Source organism: Tinamus guttatus, unplaced genomic scaffold (assembly GCF_059628265.1).
Source record: "Tinamus guttatus ecotype Peru unplaced genomic scaffold, ASM5962826v1 Tinamus_guttatus_pri_ptg000134l, whole genome shotgun sequence".
In the NCBI taxonomy this organism is placed as follows: domain Eukaryota; kingdom Metazoa; phylum Chordata; class Aves; order Tinamiformes; family Tinamidae; genus Tinamus; species Tinamus guttatus.
In genome coordinates this window covers 2,167,542-2,186,789 of record NW_028288668.1, presented here as the reverse complement: position 1 = coordinate 2,186,789, position 19,248 = coordinate 2,167,542, and the positions used below count along the sequence as shown (strand labels likewise).

Genomic DNA, 19,248 nt, shown 5'->3' with positions numbered 1-19,248 from the left:
CTTTCTATATTCTTTACCCTTTAAGGAACTTTTTTGGTGCAATAGCTCTTCACCTAAAAGCATTAGGTGAATGTGCTTACACAGGTTCATCTCCTGCACTGAAGGCATTACAGGTAAACGTATGCAACTGACCTCTTGCATTGACTGTCCAGCATTTGGCTTGCCAGGAGTGAACAGATTTGTCTCTGAACCCTGCTCCAGGAGCCTGCTGGGAAGGAAGATATTTTTATATACATCTACAAGAGAGATTTAAAATTTTTCTTGGGTTGTATTTGATGTATTTAAAATGAGTTTGAGAGAAATGCTTTTAAAAGCCTCTAGTAGCTCACTCTGAAAAAATTCTAAATGAATGAAATGCTTTTATTTTTAAAGCTCTTAAAACAATTTTTATAATAGAGCTGACTGATGTTTTGCACAGAGGGAGGAACGGGAATTATAGCAGTGTTTACTATCCTGAGCAGTAGAGACAGGCTTGATACAAATTTTCCTATACAATCCTGTAAAAATACATTATGTGTGCATATAAGATTTAAGCCTGTCGTAAACGTTTTAGTTATGCTGTATACAACATCAGATTTATTATGCTCTTGAAATGCTAATTCAATACAACTAATTCATGGATGGATCCTAATCAAAAAGTTTCATTAGAAACTTTCATAGAAAATCATGATAAATGACTGATTACAAGGACAATTCTCTTGAGGTGCATTCATTTGCTGAGAGAAAATTAGCCTCAATATTCTCTACTGAGTAGGCATCATAATAAAAAAAGAAAAAAAAATTCTTATTAGACATGCCTAATGAAATGTGTGCAACTTAAGCATATAATATGTGCATAACTGCAGCACATCAGAATGTAGTACTATATGTACAATAAGAACAGTCTTCCAGAATAGTTATGCCGCAAGATATTTTATTTATTCTAATTTATTTCTAATCTTGCATGATCAGACATCTGTGTGGCATCTAGGCAGTTTTTGCATGCATGCTGTCAGTTCTTTGCTGAATATTTCAATAGTAACACCTAATCAATTGCAAAGCAAAAGTTCATTATCAGCTTACTTATTAATTAATTTTCTAGTGCCATGTTCATATCAATGATGACTTTTTAAATAAAGCCTCTGGAGATACTCCAACTAAATCGGAGAGGAGAACTTACAAGAGAGTTGCATCAGAACCAAGGTATTAATGGTCTCTATACTGCCATTTCAAATTTCATATCCACTCCAAAAACTCTAAAGAGACCGACTAATCATAATAAAAGTCAGACAGACACTTTTTGTATGGATTGCATAGTGGAAGGTTAAGCCAAACCATTCTTAGTTACAAAGGAGGAATGAGATGAAAAAAAATCTTTTTTTTTTTTTTTTTCATCAGTATTGCCTTAATTGGAACAAGAAAAAAATAGAAACAGCTGTCATTCCTTGAGTCCACCCTTCAGGCCCTTGAGTAAAGCTGATGACATTTCTGGACAAAAGAAAATCAATAGCATGCCACTTTTAGTATCTCCAGAATGTTCGGTAGTTAAAAATTTAAAAAAAGGGAGCTTGTTGCTGCACTTAGGACGTTTCTTCTGACTGTTTTGTCAGGTTCAGTTGCCTGCTGGGTATACCTATGTGTGCTTGCTCTCCCTCAGTGAATTAAAATGACTCCTCCTCGCCAAAGAGAAAGTGCCCTCAAATTGCAGGGCAAAAAAAAATTGATATCTTTGATATGAACCACCTCAAAGATAAGAGCCTTAAAAAAAAATCCTTACTCTTTCAAATATGTTATTGGATTAATATTACTTCAGTAGCTCTTGTAGACTAAAAGGGAATTGTAGAACAAATAGAACAAATCCAAGAATGGGTGAGTGCGCTCGCCCAGGGACTTGACCACAGCTCAGAGGAAACTTTTGCAGAATGACTAAAATAATTTGGGGAAATGTGTATCTTATCAGTTGTGTGTTTCATGAGTGCAAATTTCCTCCCATTTCTCAAGCAGAGCTTGGATCTCTCTGCAGCTTTCAGAATGCACAGTGCAGATGGTGGGTACTAATTGAGATGGAGGGCAGAGCTTCTCTGTGCTCTCCCAAAACGCTGTGCCTCTCTGAAGGTCGAGGGGGCAGGTGGTGGACAGGTAGCCCCAGGGCTGATCTGAGCGGTGTCAGTCTCCCTGGGTTTGCCTGCTGGTTATGATGCAAAGCAGAGCAGCTGTAGCAGATGAGTCTGTCACATGTCTGGTCCCTCCTGACAATTTTCTCTCTCCTTCCTTCCGACTCAGACTGCAGAGGTTCAGGGGAATGACTATACAGAGCCTTGCAGCAACTTGGGCAGACGTGGGAGCAGCCATGGGGGTTCTGCTCTGCAAGTGCTGTTTCATGTTCACCTCCCTTTCTTGGACTTAGATTTTATCATCGTTGCTGCAAATAAACCTCTTGAGAGCTGGCATTGCGGCTTTCTTCCCTTTCTTGCAAGCCTCAGAGCCTCTAAGGGCAGGCAAGATGGGCTTCAGAGAGATGCAAATTGTTTGCTTGTACCAACCTCAGTGCTCAAAAAGGCAGTGTTGTTCCCATCTGCCCTCCAACAGCTCATGCCAAGCCTTGTCTTTGCTAAACTCCCACTGCAGTTGACTGAGACTTCTGGGAACTCAGGGTTTATTGCCCTTCCCGCCTTTTCTTTCTTCCACGTGCCCTAGAAAAAAAGCAGAAATACTCAGCTATCTCACGTTTATGTCTCACTGTAACCTTCATACTAGTGTTTGGTCCAGACTTCTGTTCTTAATGTAGTTATGTGCTGTGTATGTAAAAGCCCAGAGGAATGTTATTTTTTTTTCAGCTGTGAGCAGTTGCAACATTCATTAGAATACGTGCCATCGAGGGGGAAGAAGGATACAACAGTGCATCCAAACAGATGCTTTCCAATTTGTGCCTTTCCATTAATGAAGATGAGATTTGACATGCAGAGCAACCAATTTTTCCTGTCGTTCTCAGGCATCTAGGAAAGTGACTGTAATGACAGAGATATTGCAGAGACCAACCATGTAATTTCTATTGCATTTTTTCCATTATACCATCAGCCGGCAGAGTGGAGCAAGAGGTTTGCTAATGTCCAGGCTTAAGTTCTCTGTAAGAGAGTGCATTGGGTCACATGTGAACCTTTATTTGCTCTATTACCACTCTGGCCTTCAATCTTCTTCGCTTGCTCCTTCCCTTTATCCGTGCTGCTTCTCTCAATTCCTGTCCCGATCCACTGTCGGAGGAGGCTTCAATACGATCCCAAGAGCAAGATTAAGACACAAACAGGGTCAAATGCGATACAGTCTTGTAAGCTCTATTCTCATAATGAGGAGTAATCACAATAGGACAGAGAGAGGAAGAAGAAAAAAAATAAGCAAGCAGGAGACATGCAGCAAGGTTAGTGACCACCACCACCAAGGTTAGTGACCACCACCACCAGTCCAGCTATGTTTCGTTGACTCCTCCTCGGTGCTATTCATCGGCTCTTGAAGAACAGTTCAGGAAAAAAAAGCACACTTCCAAAGGGAAGAACAAGCACTCCTTTTACTGGCCCCGTTCTCCAAGAGTCTGCCCACTTCCTTGAAGTTTTGGTACGTGTTGTTCGTGCCGTGTGCTCTGGTGCTCGTGGTGGTTTCCTCTTCAGCCGACTTGCGTGCAAGCGCGGCTTGGTAGGCAGTGCCGAGAATGTCACTGTTCGGTTCTCGAGCGGATATGGCAGTCTTCTTGGGGACAGGATGCCGAGGTCAGGTAGTCGCAATGGTGCGGCATCAGTGTCGAGACAAACACAGTTCAAAACCGTCTCTTACAATAGGACACCAAGGTCAGGAAGTTGTAATGGTGCGGCAACAATGTCGAGACAAACATAATCCAAAACAGTCTCTTACACTCCCCACCTTTGTTTTCTCATCAATCTATTGTATCTTACATTTTTTGTTTACTTCCTTTCATCATTGCTCTTATCCCACCTCCCTCTTGTGTCCTCTCTCCTGACTGCACAAACCAGCAATCTATACAAATAGGAAAAATGGTAAACTCCACTCCTGCAAAATGCCATACTTCCCTCCAGACTGTGCTTTCACATGGAGCCTACTATTTCACGGAATCACAGAATCACAGAATGGTTGAGGCCGGAAGGGACCTCTAGAGATCATCTAGTCCAACCCCCCTGCTCCAGCAGGGACACCCAGAGCACATGGCACAGGGTGGCATCCAGGCGGGTTCCAAAGATCTCCAGAAAAGAAGATGTCACAACCTCTCTGGGCAGCCTTTTCCAGGGCTCTGTCACCCTCACAGTAAAGAAGTTCTTCCTTATATGGAGATTAAATTTTCTAGGTTTTAATTTATTCCCATTACCCCTTGTTTTGCCACTGTCCATCACTAAGAAGAGATTTTTCCCATGTGGGCCCATTGAGCATCAAGCCAGCCCATAGGCATAAGGCAGAATTTCTGTGGATGCTCACCAGGCTAAAAATATACTTAAAACATATTCTCTTTAATTTGAGCCACCAGTAACAAAACAGAAGTGTTTGATAGTTGCTCCTTCCACCGCAGAGTAGTAACACAGCTGCACAACATCTAATTTAGAAAAGTAATTTTATATGCCATCACTAGTCTGAAGTCAAGAATTGTAATGGTAGAGGGTTTCTAAAGGACATGTGAAGTTGTTCCAGGGTGAGGTTCTTTTGGACTGATGAGCAGAAGTGGCCTTTCTGCCACATTGTCTTGTGTTTTGGAGAGATTACAAATGGCTTGCAACATTATTCTCCATGAACCACATATATCTGCATTTAAATTGCAAAGGTCAGGTCCACCTGTGTGATAATTAAATATTAATTAAATAAGCATAAATTACAAAATTTGAGTCTATGTTATAGTTGAATGGGAAACCATCCCGTGCTAAGCTCTAGTACACAGTATAGTTTATACATTAGCTCAGTGTTCTCTGCAAAATGCTGAAATCAACATTGAATGTTAGGGATTTGGATACTTATGAGTTTGAAAATTGTGGTTTGTAGAAATATATGCAAAAATATTGCCAAAATAAGTGTTCATAAAGTTGTTTCAGTATGCAGCTGTAAACCTAGTTATTAACAAATACCAGGTAAATTTATTACATCTTTTCTTACCCACACCAGTGAGAAAGGAGTTGCAGATTTTAACCAGACACAGAACAGGTCTTTAAACTGCAGCCAGGACTCAGTAGAAAGCTGCCTGGGAGAGCAAATCTATGAATTAGCCTGGTCTTGCCTCCCCTGCTGAGAGCTCTTTGATATGGGGAATGCTGTTAGGTTCCCCTAGCTCCCACATATCCTAGATGGGTTTATTTTCACCATGGATCTGCAGTGTTGGGTTCTGACAAGCCAGCAGTGGGTTAAATCAACTTTTAATGTCTTCAAAATACTTTTCACAAATGAACTAATTTATCCTCACAGTGGTACAGGGATGGAGGGGGTCAGTCTACCTGTTTTTTGGATAAAGGAACTGAATTGGATTTTCTCAGCAGAAATCAATTAGTTTCCGCTTTAGACTTCACATGTTGTCGCCAGTCACTCATCAGCCTAAATACTGTGTTTACACTGTGCAGCAGGAGACCTATGTTGCTTTTATTGTGCTCTGAAATAAATCCCTAGGTTTTCCTTCTGTTTTCTCCTGCAGCTGGGGTGATGCTGGTCCCTGAAAGGAAGACAGAGGATGGCTTTGAGGAGCACTTTGGCTTGAACTACTTGGGACACTTCCTGCTGACTAACCTCCTCTTGGATACGCTGAAGCAATCAGGAACGCACAGCCACAACGCTAGGATCATCACTGTCTCATCCGCCACCCATTACGTAGGCAAATTGCACCTGGATGACTTACAAAGCAGGTATCCATCCATTTTTAGTATGGACTGCTCTTATTAAACTCAACCAAAATTGCTGCTGAAAGCGGACTGTGTGTGGCAGGGTGGCTTTTTTAAAAAAAAGATAGCAATGCTTTTCTAGCAGTTGCTGATATCCTTCAGGCTTGAACAAAGCTTCCTGCCTGGGGTCAGGAATACAGATAATTGATAACCTGGTAAACCGAGTCTTTTATTAAGAGCCTCGAAAGCCTTGCTTGCGTTGTGGTGTTTTGGCTGCGGTGATGGTTGCAGAGGCTGGCCGCAGAGACGCCTCGTCAGGCGCCTGCCTGGCCGGGGTGCTGCGGTACGGCTCGGGCGCGGGCTCCATCCTCCGAGGATCTGTCGTGACTGTGGCCGCCGGCTCCTGAGGCCGCTGCGCCGGCGGAGGCGGCTGCCCGCGCCTGCCGGCCTCTCAGCTGCCGCGCCAGCCCTGCGCGTAGGCCGCTCCTCGCGCCCTGGCAGCGCTGCCGCTGGCACCCGTCCCCGCTCCGCCAGCCCCGGCCCTGCCAGCTGGCAGCCCTCCCGCCGCCACATCCAGCCCTGCTCCTCTCGGCACCCGTGTTTCCCTGTCCCCCACATCCCTGGCAGCTGCTTCCAGCCACCACATCCAGCCCCGGCTCCGCTCACCACCCGTGTTTCCCCGTCCCCCACCTCCCTGGCAGCTGCTTCCAGCTGCCCGGCGCCTTCCCTGTGCCCAGGTTGTGCCTCGCATCCCTGCCACACAATCAGCTCTCGGAGTCCCTGCGAGCGCGTGAGCCTCCCCTCTCATCTGTGTCACCCTACCAGTCTTCCTCAGGTAACGAGGGACCACCCGGAGGTTATAAGGAGCCAAACAAACCTGCTCTCCTTATTCTAGATTTGTGCGCCTGTGTGGCCATGTTCTCCCCAAGCACTTTCATTAGGAAAAAAACATAACTGAATGTTTACAGATTTTTTTTTAATTAGGAGGATGCCAAATGATGCAGTGAAATATCTCTGGTGTCACACATAGGAACTGTGCAGCACAGTTGAGTTAATTGAGGAATAAGCAGGATAACTGAGATGAATTAAAAATTTTCCGCATGCAGTTACTTGTGGAAATTACTTACTTACTAGCAAGCTCAATTAGAACCTTTTCTTCTGGTCAGCTTCAAAGAATTTATGCTTTTATCAGGGGACTCTGAGTTTTTAACCATTTCTGTGTAGAAATTTCGTTTTGAACCTCAACTTTTATCAAGGACTTGCGCAAATATTTAAAGGCAGCTGGCCTGAGGTTTCATTTTGGAACAAAGACTAAGATTAGAGGGCTAAGCTGTTTCCAGTGCACACGTTTTACATATGAATGCTGCATTAAGCATGTCAAACTTTCTGTTTGACTTCTGATTACATATTATGGCATCAGTATTATTACAAGCACATTGTTTAAACTCTGCAGGGTAGCAGCAGTTTAATCTCTTGCTTGTAAAACAACCACAGGAAATTACCCTTACTCTTCACTTGATGTATATATTCATCATTTCTGATGTGCCTGTGCTGGATGACACCATGTAAGGGGACTAAGGGGAGTGTAATTAGTGTTTCTTTGGGGTAAAGTGCTGAATGCAAAATTAAACGTGGCTGTTCTGTGTCTCTAGATGACAGTAGTTTCCCTGATTAACCTTGTACTGTGCCTCTTTAGCTTAAGTTCGTCCTTATCTATGCTTCATTATTAACTCGTATTTTAAGTAAGCTGGATATGTTTCCATTAGTGAAGTTGTTGTTGACTGTGAACATGACTACTCCGATCATCTCCCAAAAGGAAAAAAAAAAAAAGGTGAGATTTACCTACGACTTTTGTGCCAAATCCAGCCCTTTCACATTTCTACTTTATTGATATAAGAGAGATACAGAGGAAAGAATGTGACTGATTGTGTAGATTTTGTACACTCTTCTCCATGAGGTATTTGGAATAGCCAGGAGCTGCTAGTGCTGCCATACACATATACAAGCACATATGTATATGTGTAACATGCCAATAGCTTCAAGAGCACCAGTGATTTGAACTCCAAGCCATTTCTAGGTTCAGCTAAAATTTTTTTCTAAGCCCAACTCCTGATAGGCTCCAATATGGGAAAAATGTTATTTTAAGGGTTAGCACCAGTAAATGGTGCTTCTAAGAAGAATGAGATTACTTGCATGGTTGAATATATGCTAGCAGCATGAGAGAATGGTTTGTCAGTGCTAGAGGACTGTTGCAAATTATCATACATAGACACTGTCTACATCATGACACCCTGGAGATGCTTTTGAAGATCTTTTGTGGATGTGGTAGAGACACTCATGGTAAGTGCTATGGTACAACAGTGCTCCATGAGTTTTTCCAGTGATGACTTCCCTCATTTTTTGCAGCTCTTGTGAAATATTTTAAAATACGTTGTACTGGCTTTCTCCTTATTTTGAGTTGCAGTAGCTGGCCATAATTTTCTTTGTGACTTGGGTCTGTGCTCCTGGGTTGGTTGGTCATAGCAAGGCAGCAAAACAATAACAATATGGAGTCTACTCATAGTGGAGAAAGGGAGCTGTATACTCAGTGCTTGAAAAATCAAGTTTGTCATATCCTTGTCTCATTGTTCGTAGATTTTGGTTGGGCTAGTGTGCAAACTGGAGGTGTGTAATGGCAGCAAAGGGGGCACTTCGCCTATCAAATACGTCAAAGAAGGAAAGGCAGAAGACTGTCTTGTCATAGAGGAGAAAGAAAACTGAGGTTCAGTTCTCTACCACAGGTTTTTGTTGGAATCATTCTCCCACTCAGGAGACTTTGGGTTTCTGATCCCAGTTACAGCCACAGCTCCTGAACTTATTTTGCTTGTTCTCGTTGCTCAGAAGTCATCCATATCACAGTGGCTACAGGGCAGTGGGATAAGACACAGTGGTGGAAAGCTCTGTGCCAGTACAGGTGTCGGAACAGTATTAAATATAGCTTGTACTACTGTCTTCCATGTTTCCTTTTTCATTTATTTTATACTCTCCCACTTTCTAATTTATCCCATATTTCTCCTTTCAACTTTTTTTCATGGGTGCCTGAATTTTTATCTTTCTTGATTTGCCTTGGCTGTTAAATTATTTTTCTTCCTTGGTTATCTCTCTGTTCATGTTGTTCATGTTTACTTACTTGATCTTCACCTGTGTCTTTTCAGTGCTTTCTTTCCCTCCCTATCGTATTCTTTTTTTTTTCCCCTCATTTTTCTTATTTCCATTCACCAGTTCATTTCTTCCTTTTCTCTTCCCTTCTCATCTTGCTTTCTGTCCTCAACTCCCAGTTCTATTTTTTTCCTACAAATGTCATTTCACCACCTTCCTGCCCACTGTCTTCCCACACACACCACTGAGAGACATAGCATAGGTACATCAAGGCAGGACAGAGCTTGTTCCAAACTGGCAGGGCATAGCTTGTTTCATGTGTGTTATTGAAAATGCAAACTCACCAGAGCAATGACTGTTCTCCCAGTTCTTTTGCTGAAGGATATATGAAGAACATCAAACGCTTTTGTGGTCTTTTAGATCCAGACCATTTTCAACAGAAATCACATGAGTCGACAAGGGGATCCCTAAGGCAAATCATTCTCCTTCATCCCTACTTCGAAGAGTACTGTTCTCAAGAAGGTGAAAGTTTAACAGAAACACTATCAGCAAATATTTTAGCAAAGGTGATTTAAGCAGTTGCATGCTGACTGTAATATGGTTTGCATCCTAACAGTAGAAGAGTGTAACTGTCATCTTCTTTATAATAGCCTTTAAAATGTGAGAAAAATATGATCTGAGCAGAACATGGCTGTCAGCTTTTAGCAAACGTTTGAAAAGCACAGGGCCATCTTCTCCATTTGAGGTAGGCTTTAACAGTTCCCTGGAGTTCATAGTGCTCTTACAAGTCTGGGAGAGAGGGCTGTCCTTCAGGTGCTCTGCCTACAAAAATAAGAGGGAACATAAGGAAAAATCAAGTCAGAAAGACCTTATTTCTTTTCCAAGGCTGTAGAAGTGCTTCACCTTGTATCATGCTCACTCAGATGTCCTCTTTTTCCCAGAGGTAAGCAGCATCTTAGTGTATTCTGTCTAGGTTTTTCTCCATGACTAACTATTCCTTTCATCATCCTCTCTCTTTGCATGCCAAATGGGCCCTGTAATGCTGTGAATCACAGATTTATGAACTCCCCAGCCACTGTAACAGAGCTCTTTTTCTGCTCCAAGTCCCCTCTACGTACAGGAATAGTTACACACACTTTCTTTACCCTCCTTCCTTGCTTTTCTGTTTCATTACTGCAAAATGAACTAATGTTCTTTTTATTCTGATACAGTCCCCAGGTAAGGAAAACAGAGATAAAAGTGAAAGGAAACCCAGAACTACCAGTTGCCACATGTGCATCCTAGTTGGTGTCAAGTAGGCAAACAGCTCTGCCGAGGATGAGGTAGGATACTGGGAAATAAGGCAGCTCCAGCTAATCTCTTCTATTAGGCAGATCATAAAGGGTGTAGCAGAGAACGTTTCATACTGCTGGAAAAATCTCTCCAGCAAAGTGTCTGGAGACCTCTTGTTCTTGGACAAATAGTCTCCTTCACCAAAGCTTCCTGGGGGTAACTGATTTTTGATGGCAAACAAAGTTGCAATTAAATCTGAGGGAAAAGTTGAAGGTTTTGTCCCAGAAGAATTGCTGAGGTTTTGAAAATATCACCTGTGAATAGTAATGAAAAAATAAAATGCTGAATGTTTTTGTAAAATGTTAATACATTTTTTCAGATCAAAATCAAAAATAGTGATCTCAAAATATTTGGTTTGAAATTCAGTTTGTAATAATCCTGATAAATACACTGCATTTAATATTTTTAAGTAAAATGTTGATTAAACTGAAACTCCAGACCTTTAATTTAAAATGCATCCCATTGAAATAAGATATTTTCATCAATTTCAAAGCACTCTTCTATTCGGACATTTGTTTTTTCCTTTGAATGACTTGATGAGTCAGCGCTGTAAAAAATGACCACTTTGTGGAAACTTCCCAAATGGTTCTTCCTGTGTCTCTTCATGATTGATCTGCCAGCTGTAACTTCTTAATTGTCTCCTTATAATTTATGAGATCCAAGTTAAAATTTCCACTAGTGTACAATATCTCTAATTCAATAAAAAACAACTGTGTAGGTTATGTAACATAATGGTAGCAGCACAATACTGTTGTTCTAATTCCAGATGCAAAAGGAGAGGATTTTAAATAGTTGTCTTTTATTTGTTAACCCATTTTAGTCAATACAGAGGTCTTTCATAGTGATGTATAGTGAGCTGAGTCACTGGACTAGTTTGATCAGTACTACTACAGGATTAATAAAACTGTGTGAAAAGGATAGAAATTGTAATCATCTAGACACAAAAATAAATAAATATTATTATAGATTCCATTTCTTTTGGGAGCATGGGATTTTGTTTGTGTTGTATAATTTAAACAGATGGCCCATAATGACTTTTATTGTTTATTATGATTTTATTTACAAGGTTAATCATACTCCCTTGACAGGATGAAACACTAACTGCTGCACACTGCAAATTTCAGTTAAAGTGACCTTCTCCAAAGCTTCCAAGCTTTTCTATATATAGTTAGATGATTAGGTATTCACAGGTATAAATATTCAAATGTTTACTGAATCTACATAATGATATTTTAGTCTTTTAGTCTTTCGTTGCAGGAGATTTTTTTATATATATAAATGCAAAAGGATTAGCTGATTTGCAAAATCATCCCTTCCTTTCACAGCAATTAGTGTTAATTGCAAAAAATTGACTCCGCTGGCCTGGTGTTCTGGTTAAGGCACAGATCTCAAATATTATGAAATAATTAAAACAAAAAACAGGTGGGCTATTATATCAGTTCAAAAATAGGATTTTCGGTAGTATCTCGGCAGTACACCACAGGTGATCACCATCCATTCCTGCAACACAAAATGAATACGTGTTTAGCTTTGGAAAGTTCTGATTTTAAATTTATTGATGTACTTTCACTGTACCTAGCCAAGATACTTCTGGGGTTCATTGCTATTGTGCAGAACAGTAACAGTGTGACACCACAAAGATAATGTCAGAATTTAATGCATTCTGAGAAATTAAATATAGCTCTTTTATGGGTCAGGATGTTAAAATCCTTCTCATCTAAATGGAATTGATGGTCTTGATAATGTATTATTAATAACAGTTAATGATTTAATAGGACAAAGTGTTCCAGAGCAAGTTCAAAAATGCAACATGTTTGGAGGTGTTTGATATATGCATGTTTCTGCTACTCAATCCCTCCCTCCTCCATGGGTAGGACGGATAAAATCAACCCTCCGTAGCATAAAAGACAATAGATCTCATACATGTGCTATTTTCTGAAATGGCAGGACAGTTCAATGATAATTTGAAAGTTAATGTACTGCACTAGTCTGACAGAGGAGGCAAAAGGGCCTTGCAGAGAATATGGAGCAGAGACAGTCACCCTTGAGAGGTGAAGGTTAGTTTAACATCTCCCAGTGAGCAGAAAGATTCATTAAGGATGAGTGAACCTTAAAAACTTGGAAGTTCGTGTGCCGAGCGCTTATTCAAATGTTTTTCAAAGTGATCTCGCAATTGCTGCAGTTCCCACCATCCTCACAACACCTTTTCAGTGGTGTTGCCCTCTGAGCTAGGTAGTGTGTCTGGGGAAAGCTAGCACGGATGCCCGCACATCCCCAGAGTACCAGGTACGGGAACACTGTCAAAATGATCGTCTTGCCCTCAGCAGAGACCCTCGGGGTCCAGCAGGGCTATTGATCCTGGCACTTTGCAACCAAGCAGCCTTGATGCTGCCCAGTTCTGTAAGGATGAGAAGCTGTAGGGGAGGGAGGGACTCAAAGGCAGACTTCTGCTTCCAGGATTAAAAAATGCTGCCTCTTAACCTCTTTTTTTGTGCTCTCTGGAAAAAAAAAAAAAAAAAAAAAGGTATATATTCTAAATAAAAAAAGACATCGTAAAACTAAAATATTTTAACCCACAGTAGGCTTAGTACTGCCAAAATGTCCTACAACAGTTGTAGTTCCCTTGTTCCATTTCATCTGTTCTCATTATGTATAAGGTGCTGCGGTTTAGCTGCATTTCTTGTTATGGGAAAAAAGAACCGGTTGTACAATGCATTATTTTAGCCTCCTTTAGCCAAGCAGGATAGAGACTGAGGCCCAGAGAGCTCTGGAAAACCTATTTTTATACACCTTTGTACTGGATTGATTAAAGAGGTTTGTCCAACTTTACACTGGGATGACAGTGTGCATATTTGTGTGGGAGAGATGGGGTGAGTGGTGGTGATGGAGGCAATGCAGGAAGAGAAGGAGGGTGAGGTGGTCCCTCACCAGCCTGCATCAACCTGAGCTGCTGGGGAGCTGCCCTAGGAGCAGGGCCGCTGAGCTGAAGCATGAAGCTGAAGAGCTTTATGACTGAGCAATGAATATGATTAAGGGACTCAAACATCTGTGTTATGAGGAAAGACTAAGGGAGCTGGGCCTGTCTAGCCCGGAGAAGAGAAGATTGGGAGGAGATCTGATCAATAGGTATAAATACCTGAGGAGAGAATGTAGGGAGGATGGGGCCAAACTCTTCTTGGCGGTGGCCAGTGATAGGACAAGGGGTAATGGGTATAAAATGAAACACAGGAAGTTCTATCACCATAAAAGGAAGAACTTCTTTACCGTGAGGGTGCCAGAGCCCTGGAACAGGCTGCCCAGAGAGGTTATGGAGTCTCCTTCTCTGGAGATCTTCCAAACCCGCCTGGATGCCACCCTGTGCCACGTGCTCTAGGTGACCCTGCTGGAGCAGGGGGTTGGACTGGATGATCTCTAGAGGTCCCTTCCAGCCTCAACCATTCTGTGATTCTGTGATTCTGTATGCTGTTTTTTTCAGAGTTTGCTCACAAGACTCCTTGTTAGTGTGTCCCATGTGGCTTTATTTCTGGTGCATTATGTAAGGGGAAGGGATTGCATGTGCTCTTCACTGAGATCTCATGGGCTCTGGCCCCAAGCCTTGCTCCTCCCAAGAAAAGACTTGCTTTTGCATTACCAATAACTCACAGCCCTCTTTGCAGTGTTCCAGAGTGACATAATATTGGGAAATTTTAAAAACAGCTCTAAGGCTGGATGATGGAGAAAGTACCACTGTCTCTTATGGTATTATAAAATAACCAGTTTGTAATGCTGGCTACAGACCACTGTGAGTCACAGCTGGTTATTAGTTTCTTGCAGTTTGAAAAGAATTCTTCTATAGCAAATATAGTTTAGGGGAAAAACAAAATGGTGCAATGAAAAAAGACCACAAGCTAACAACCCTCAGATGAAGGACAGAAGCATTGCACTGGATTGCTTTGCTAAAGGTTGCCTGTTTAGATTCGTGAAGTAAAACATCCTAAAACACCCTCCTCTGCACTTGACAATGTCTGAAGGCCTCTAGCAAGGTACAGCCTCACATAAACCAAAGCCTTTGGCACTGTGCCTGGACCATTGGTTATTTCATGGGGACAGAGAACTTGTATGTTTGAATCCCTTCTGCACCCATTGATATTTCAGCTGCTTTTTTTCACAGAATCACAGAGTGAGAAAATCACATTTTCCCTTAACCTAGTGCCTTCCAACAGAAGAGGAAAACTTTCTGCGATTATTTTTAGGAAGCAGGTTGTTGTTTATTAGCCTATTCCTTTTCTACTCTTAATTCAGTAATTGGGATTTTTTTTTGAAGCTGTGGTGTTCTTATCCTAGGTATATAAGAAAACATTGAAAAAGTAGAAATCGTTAGATTGTTTTAACAAACAAAGACTGCCTAGAATTACTTCTGAGTGTCAGAGTTGATAATCTTCGGTTGCTTCAGTGGATATAGTGTCATAGGGTTTTCCACACTGTATTTACAGACATCTGGGAGGACATAACATTTTGTGCTCTTTGTGCTTGTTCAAGCCTGGTAGGACAGACCAGTCCTGCAGTATGTTGAATATTTGCATCTGTAGTTTCTCCTCAAGTCCAAGACAATAGGTTTTGACACATTACAAAATGAAAGTTTACATTATTTGCACATAAACTAATTTCACACAGTCTGAAAATCGTCTCATTGCATCTGATGACCAAGCTAGACTTGCAACGACAGAATTTTCTTATGCATAAACAGACTCTACAGTTAGTCACAGAAAGAAAAAACAGAACCTGCAGCTGCTCTGCAAACATGAAACAAATTTTAAGATGATTTTATCAAAATGGAAATAGGATTTTGGATTGTTGTTACTGAGCCATTTTACGCTCGCAGGAGCGTCCATGTTCTTGTGGGAGAGAAGAAGAAACTATAAAAAGACATCTGGCTTCTTTGAACTTAAAAGCTCTGTTGTAGAAGGGTTAGGAAGCTTTCTACACAAGTGGGTGGAGAGTGCCTCAGAGTTCTTCTTGATTTAATCCAAAAATAATGTGAAAAGATGTGTGTCAATCTTAAATTACATGAGATTGAGATTATCCAAGAGATAATTTGAGAAGATGTGTGACAGTTAAGTTTCCCCCTTGACTCAAAAAGGTCATGAGGACTCAGAACAAATGTCTTGGAGTCTTGATCTTGTTTGTGGCTGCAGCTATGCCAAACACTGCTCAATTTATTTTATTTATGTATTTATTAGGTTAATGGAGATTTTTAATTGAGGGAAGGGATACACCATTATGCTCAAATAATACTTCAAATATTAAAAAATACTTAACAGTGCATAATATAAACCCACTGTAGAAAATGGTACCTCATAAGAATCAGTTTACATCATTCTCTATGAAAAGAGGTATTTTAACTCAGAGAGAAAAGTTAGACTGTTTTTTATAAACAATTGTTTCTGCTCAGGCTTTGAGAACAACAGCCTTTGTGTCCATACACTTGGGAATTTGCAATCAGCACGCAGCAAAGGAGCTGCACGTAGCAAGGGAATCCACAGAGCAAAAGGAGGGCTCCTGACATCTCACCTACCTACATCAGGAGGAAGGTTCAGCAGTAGCTAATGATGCATTCATTTCACCAGGATAGCAGTAATGCCCGTGATTACAAGCCCCTACTGATTTTACCTCTTAGACATATTTTTAATAGTGTGGGCCTTCCAGGTCCCATCACTAGATCCTCTAAAGGCAGTAATTTCAGACAGCATTTCTTACATGCAATAAGCAGCAGGCTAGTCCCTGAATGGCATGGATTTATGCAGCAAAGAGCTGCAAGTTGAGAAACAAATTTTTTTTGAGCGAAGGAGCAGCTTCTGTTTTGTGGCTGTTACGGGACTCTGAATGAAGCCCAAGCTTCACTGGCTTGCAGAGAAGCGAGCTACTGCTAATTAGGCCATCAGCAGCTGCCGTCTCTGGGCTTTTATGCTTGTCCTCTAATTTGGGGGAGAAATACACTATCTTACCCCTTCTTGAAAGCTTTCCAACCAAAATCATTTCTGGCCAAAGCTGTGGGAGCAGCACATGGAGTGGCTTACTGCAGGGAGAGGGAAATGCTCCGGGATGTGGTTAGTCTCCGGCATTACTTTGTCTGTGGGTCAGCACAATACACCCAGCCAGGCTGGTTGGAAAAGTGCAGGCTGCTGCTGGTTGTTCGAGTAACTCTGTAGCTGTCAACACATGAAGTGTTTGCTTTTCAGTTTGTGTAGAACCACTCATTTAATTTATCAGTCTAGTATCCTTCCCTTCCAGGGTGCCCATCACAGCCTGCCCAAGTTCAAATAAATGGGAGTGTGCTAAGGCTGCCTTTACTTTTATATGTATAAATATTTACAAGTGTATAAACACTTTTTTTTTAGAGCTAGATATGAAGAAAATACACAAAATATACATGAAGAAGTAATTGGCCAGCTGACACCCAAAAAAGCACCCGGGCATGTATGCGAAATGAGTAAGGCCCTAGCAGGAGCTGCAATTAGTAAGAAGACAACTACAGTACAAAACACAGCTATAACACAGTCTAGATACGTTAACTAGATTTTGGATATTTTTTACTAATACATATGCTCTTTTCTCTCAATTAGCAAGACATTATTTTTCAGTGGCGATATGCATATTCCATTTTTTTCTAACTGTTTTTTTTTTCTGTCTCTGTGTTTTCATTTTTTTTATTATTGGAAAATCACAATACATGAGACTTAACACATGTATACACAGGACGAATAGTTGTAGTACAGTCATAAAATCTGCATGAATCTAATATTTCAATATTTAGAACCCAGAATATGAGAGTCAGAAAATATGTACCTATATTCCACAATATAATTCTGTAGCTGCCTTAAGCAAGCTGCAAGATCTATCAGAAATCTTGAAAAATCTTGCATTGCATTCCCTAGAGAAAGAAAATTTACGACTAAGAAAGCTTTATGAGTGTTTAATAATAGCCTTTATATTCTTGACTAAGCAATGGTGATGATGTATTGCAAGATTAATACATAAATCATTAAGAAACTCAAGTCATTTTAATACAGCAAGTCTGTTTTGCTTAATTCACTGATTCATCCTAAGGCATGTATTGAAATTTTGTGTGGCCTTTCATTAGAAACCCCAGCATGTCACCCATGTTTTGCATCACTTGTCTTTTAATGGAGCACACGGCAATCTGGTTGTTCTGCAGTTTGATCCTAGTGCGTTCTGCCCTGCAGCCAGATTAACACACTGGAAATTTGGGAGTGTGATGATTGGTGGGAAGATGACGTGTACAACTCAAGTGTAGAGTAAAAGAGGTTCCTGTCAGAAAAACTGTACTGTTAGCACCCCGTTACTCAGTGGGTCCCCTGAACTGGTTTAATGTTGTAGCCTAAACCTGATACCACTCGACTAAGGTGGGAGACCTCAACAGAACACACACGAACTAATGCCAGCCAGAAAAATAAATCAGGGTAAAAGTGGTGGTCTCAGGAAGCCGTAAACAAGGATCCAGTTTTCAAACTCGAGTAACTACTGACTCCATGCTTAAGCACCTAATTAGCTACTGCAGGCTCCAGTTTGAAAATTGGCTTCTATTACTTTGTACAAATACATTGCCCCAGCATGCCAGGAAGACTGCATTTGGAGACAGCTCCATGGAGATGCGTTGTAAAATCAGCTTCTGGTGGAAACTGCTTGGAAAAAGAAGAAAGAAATAACCAAAACACAATGCATTCACTCCAAAATTGAATACTTTTTATTTTGGCAAAAATACAAAATAATCTATTTCTTTTCTCTAATTTGGGGATCCGCCGATCTATGTTGCAAACAAAATCTTAACATGAAAACAGTTATTTCTACTAAAAGTTATTTGTACAGCAAATGCATATCATGCCTTATCCTGATCCTTTATTCTTCAGGGTAGAATCAATGAAATGTTCATTTTAAAAGAAGAAGAAATCACGGTATTGTATATTGCTGCTTTCTTGGGCAGATTTCAAAACAACAAATTAAATTTTCTGCTTTAACTTCTCTAGTTTCCATTTAGTGAGCTGCAAGTTGTCCTATTTCCTCTGCACCATCAAGGCCAAACGCTACCAGGATCCCCTGCCAGGGGAGACTCCTTCCCGCAGTAGGAAGAGTGAGCACTGCAGTCCTCAAATGAGTGCATGGGCATGAGCTTCTGCAGTGGACCACCAGCCACTCCGCTCTTTCCCACGGATCTTCTTCCTACCAAATCCATGCTCTCTGCCTCCTCTGCTCCACACTTTTGCCAGCTCTAGACTGTGCAGTGGCCTGCCATGGTCGTGGCATGTGCTGTCTGGCCTAGCCAGGCAGCTTGGTAGTATTCGTTATGACAGAACCCGGCCTGTTGGTCACCTTCATCTCCTGGCTTTTGGGTGAAGTAGGCAGTGTGTGTATGACCCATCTGCCTGGCAGTCCTTTGCCCAGTTAGGAGGCACAGTAGCTCTCACTGAGAACTTGTCTTGTTGTGGGGCATCGATAGCCTGCAGAGGAGGCCAGACGTGCCCCTCGTCAGCCGCTGTGCTAGTTAAGTTGGCTGGCAAGCTGCATACTGCTCACAAGCTCTATTTTGTTTAGCTTCCTGTATAACCTCTCATTTTAACAGGCTTTTAGAGTCTTCAGAAAAGCAAATGGATGTGGAAATGTGTAATCTTGCCAATGCTATTACTATATTTAATGTACAATTACAGTTTCATTCAATGCTGAAGTTATATAGAAAGAGCATAGAGAGCCAAGAGAAAAACTAGATCTAGATGAATAGACTTCTAAGCCAGGTCATTGCATGTGTAGGAATAAGTAAGTGCATAGGAGATGCAGTTATGGTGCAAGAGCATATGTGAAGGCGATGAGGCATTTTTCTGGTTCATAAACAAAGACTACATGCAGTGAAACTAAGTAACCATTTTTTTTCTTCCAGTGTGTAATTTAA

At 41.2% G+C, this 19,248-nt stretch overlaps 1 protein-coding gene across 1 annotated transcript in view; it reads left to right on the top strand.

The window, feature by feature from the left end:
• Nucleotides 1-19,248, top strand: part of DHRSX (dehydrogenase/reductase X-linked) — a 167,361-nt gene that overhangs the window by 113,703 nt on the left and 34,410 nt on the right. Inside the window, exon 5 of the mRNA XM_088521845.1 lies at nt 5,654-5,861. Within this exon, the coding sequence (XP_088377971.1) occupies nt 5,654-5,861 (208 nt within the window). The remainder of the gene's footprint in view (nt 1-5,653; nt 5,862-19,248) is intronic.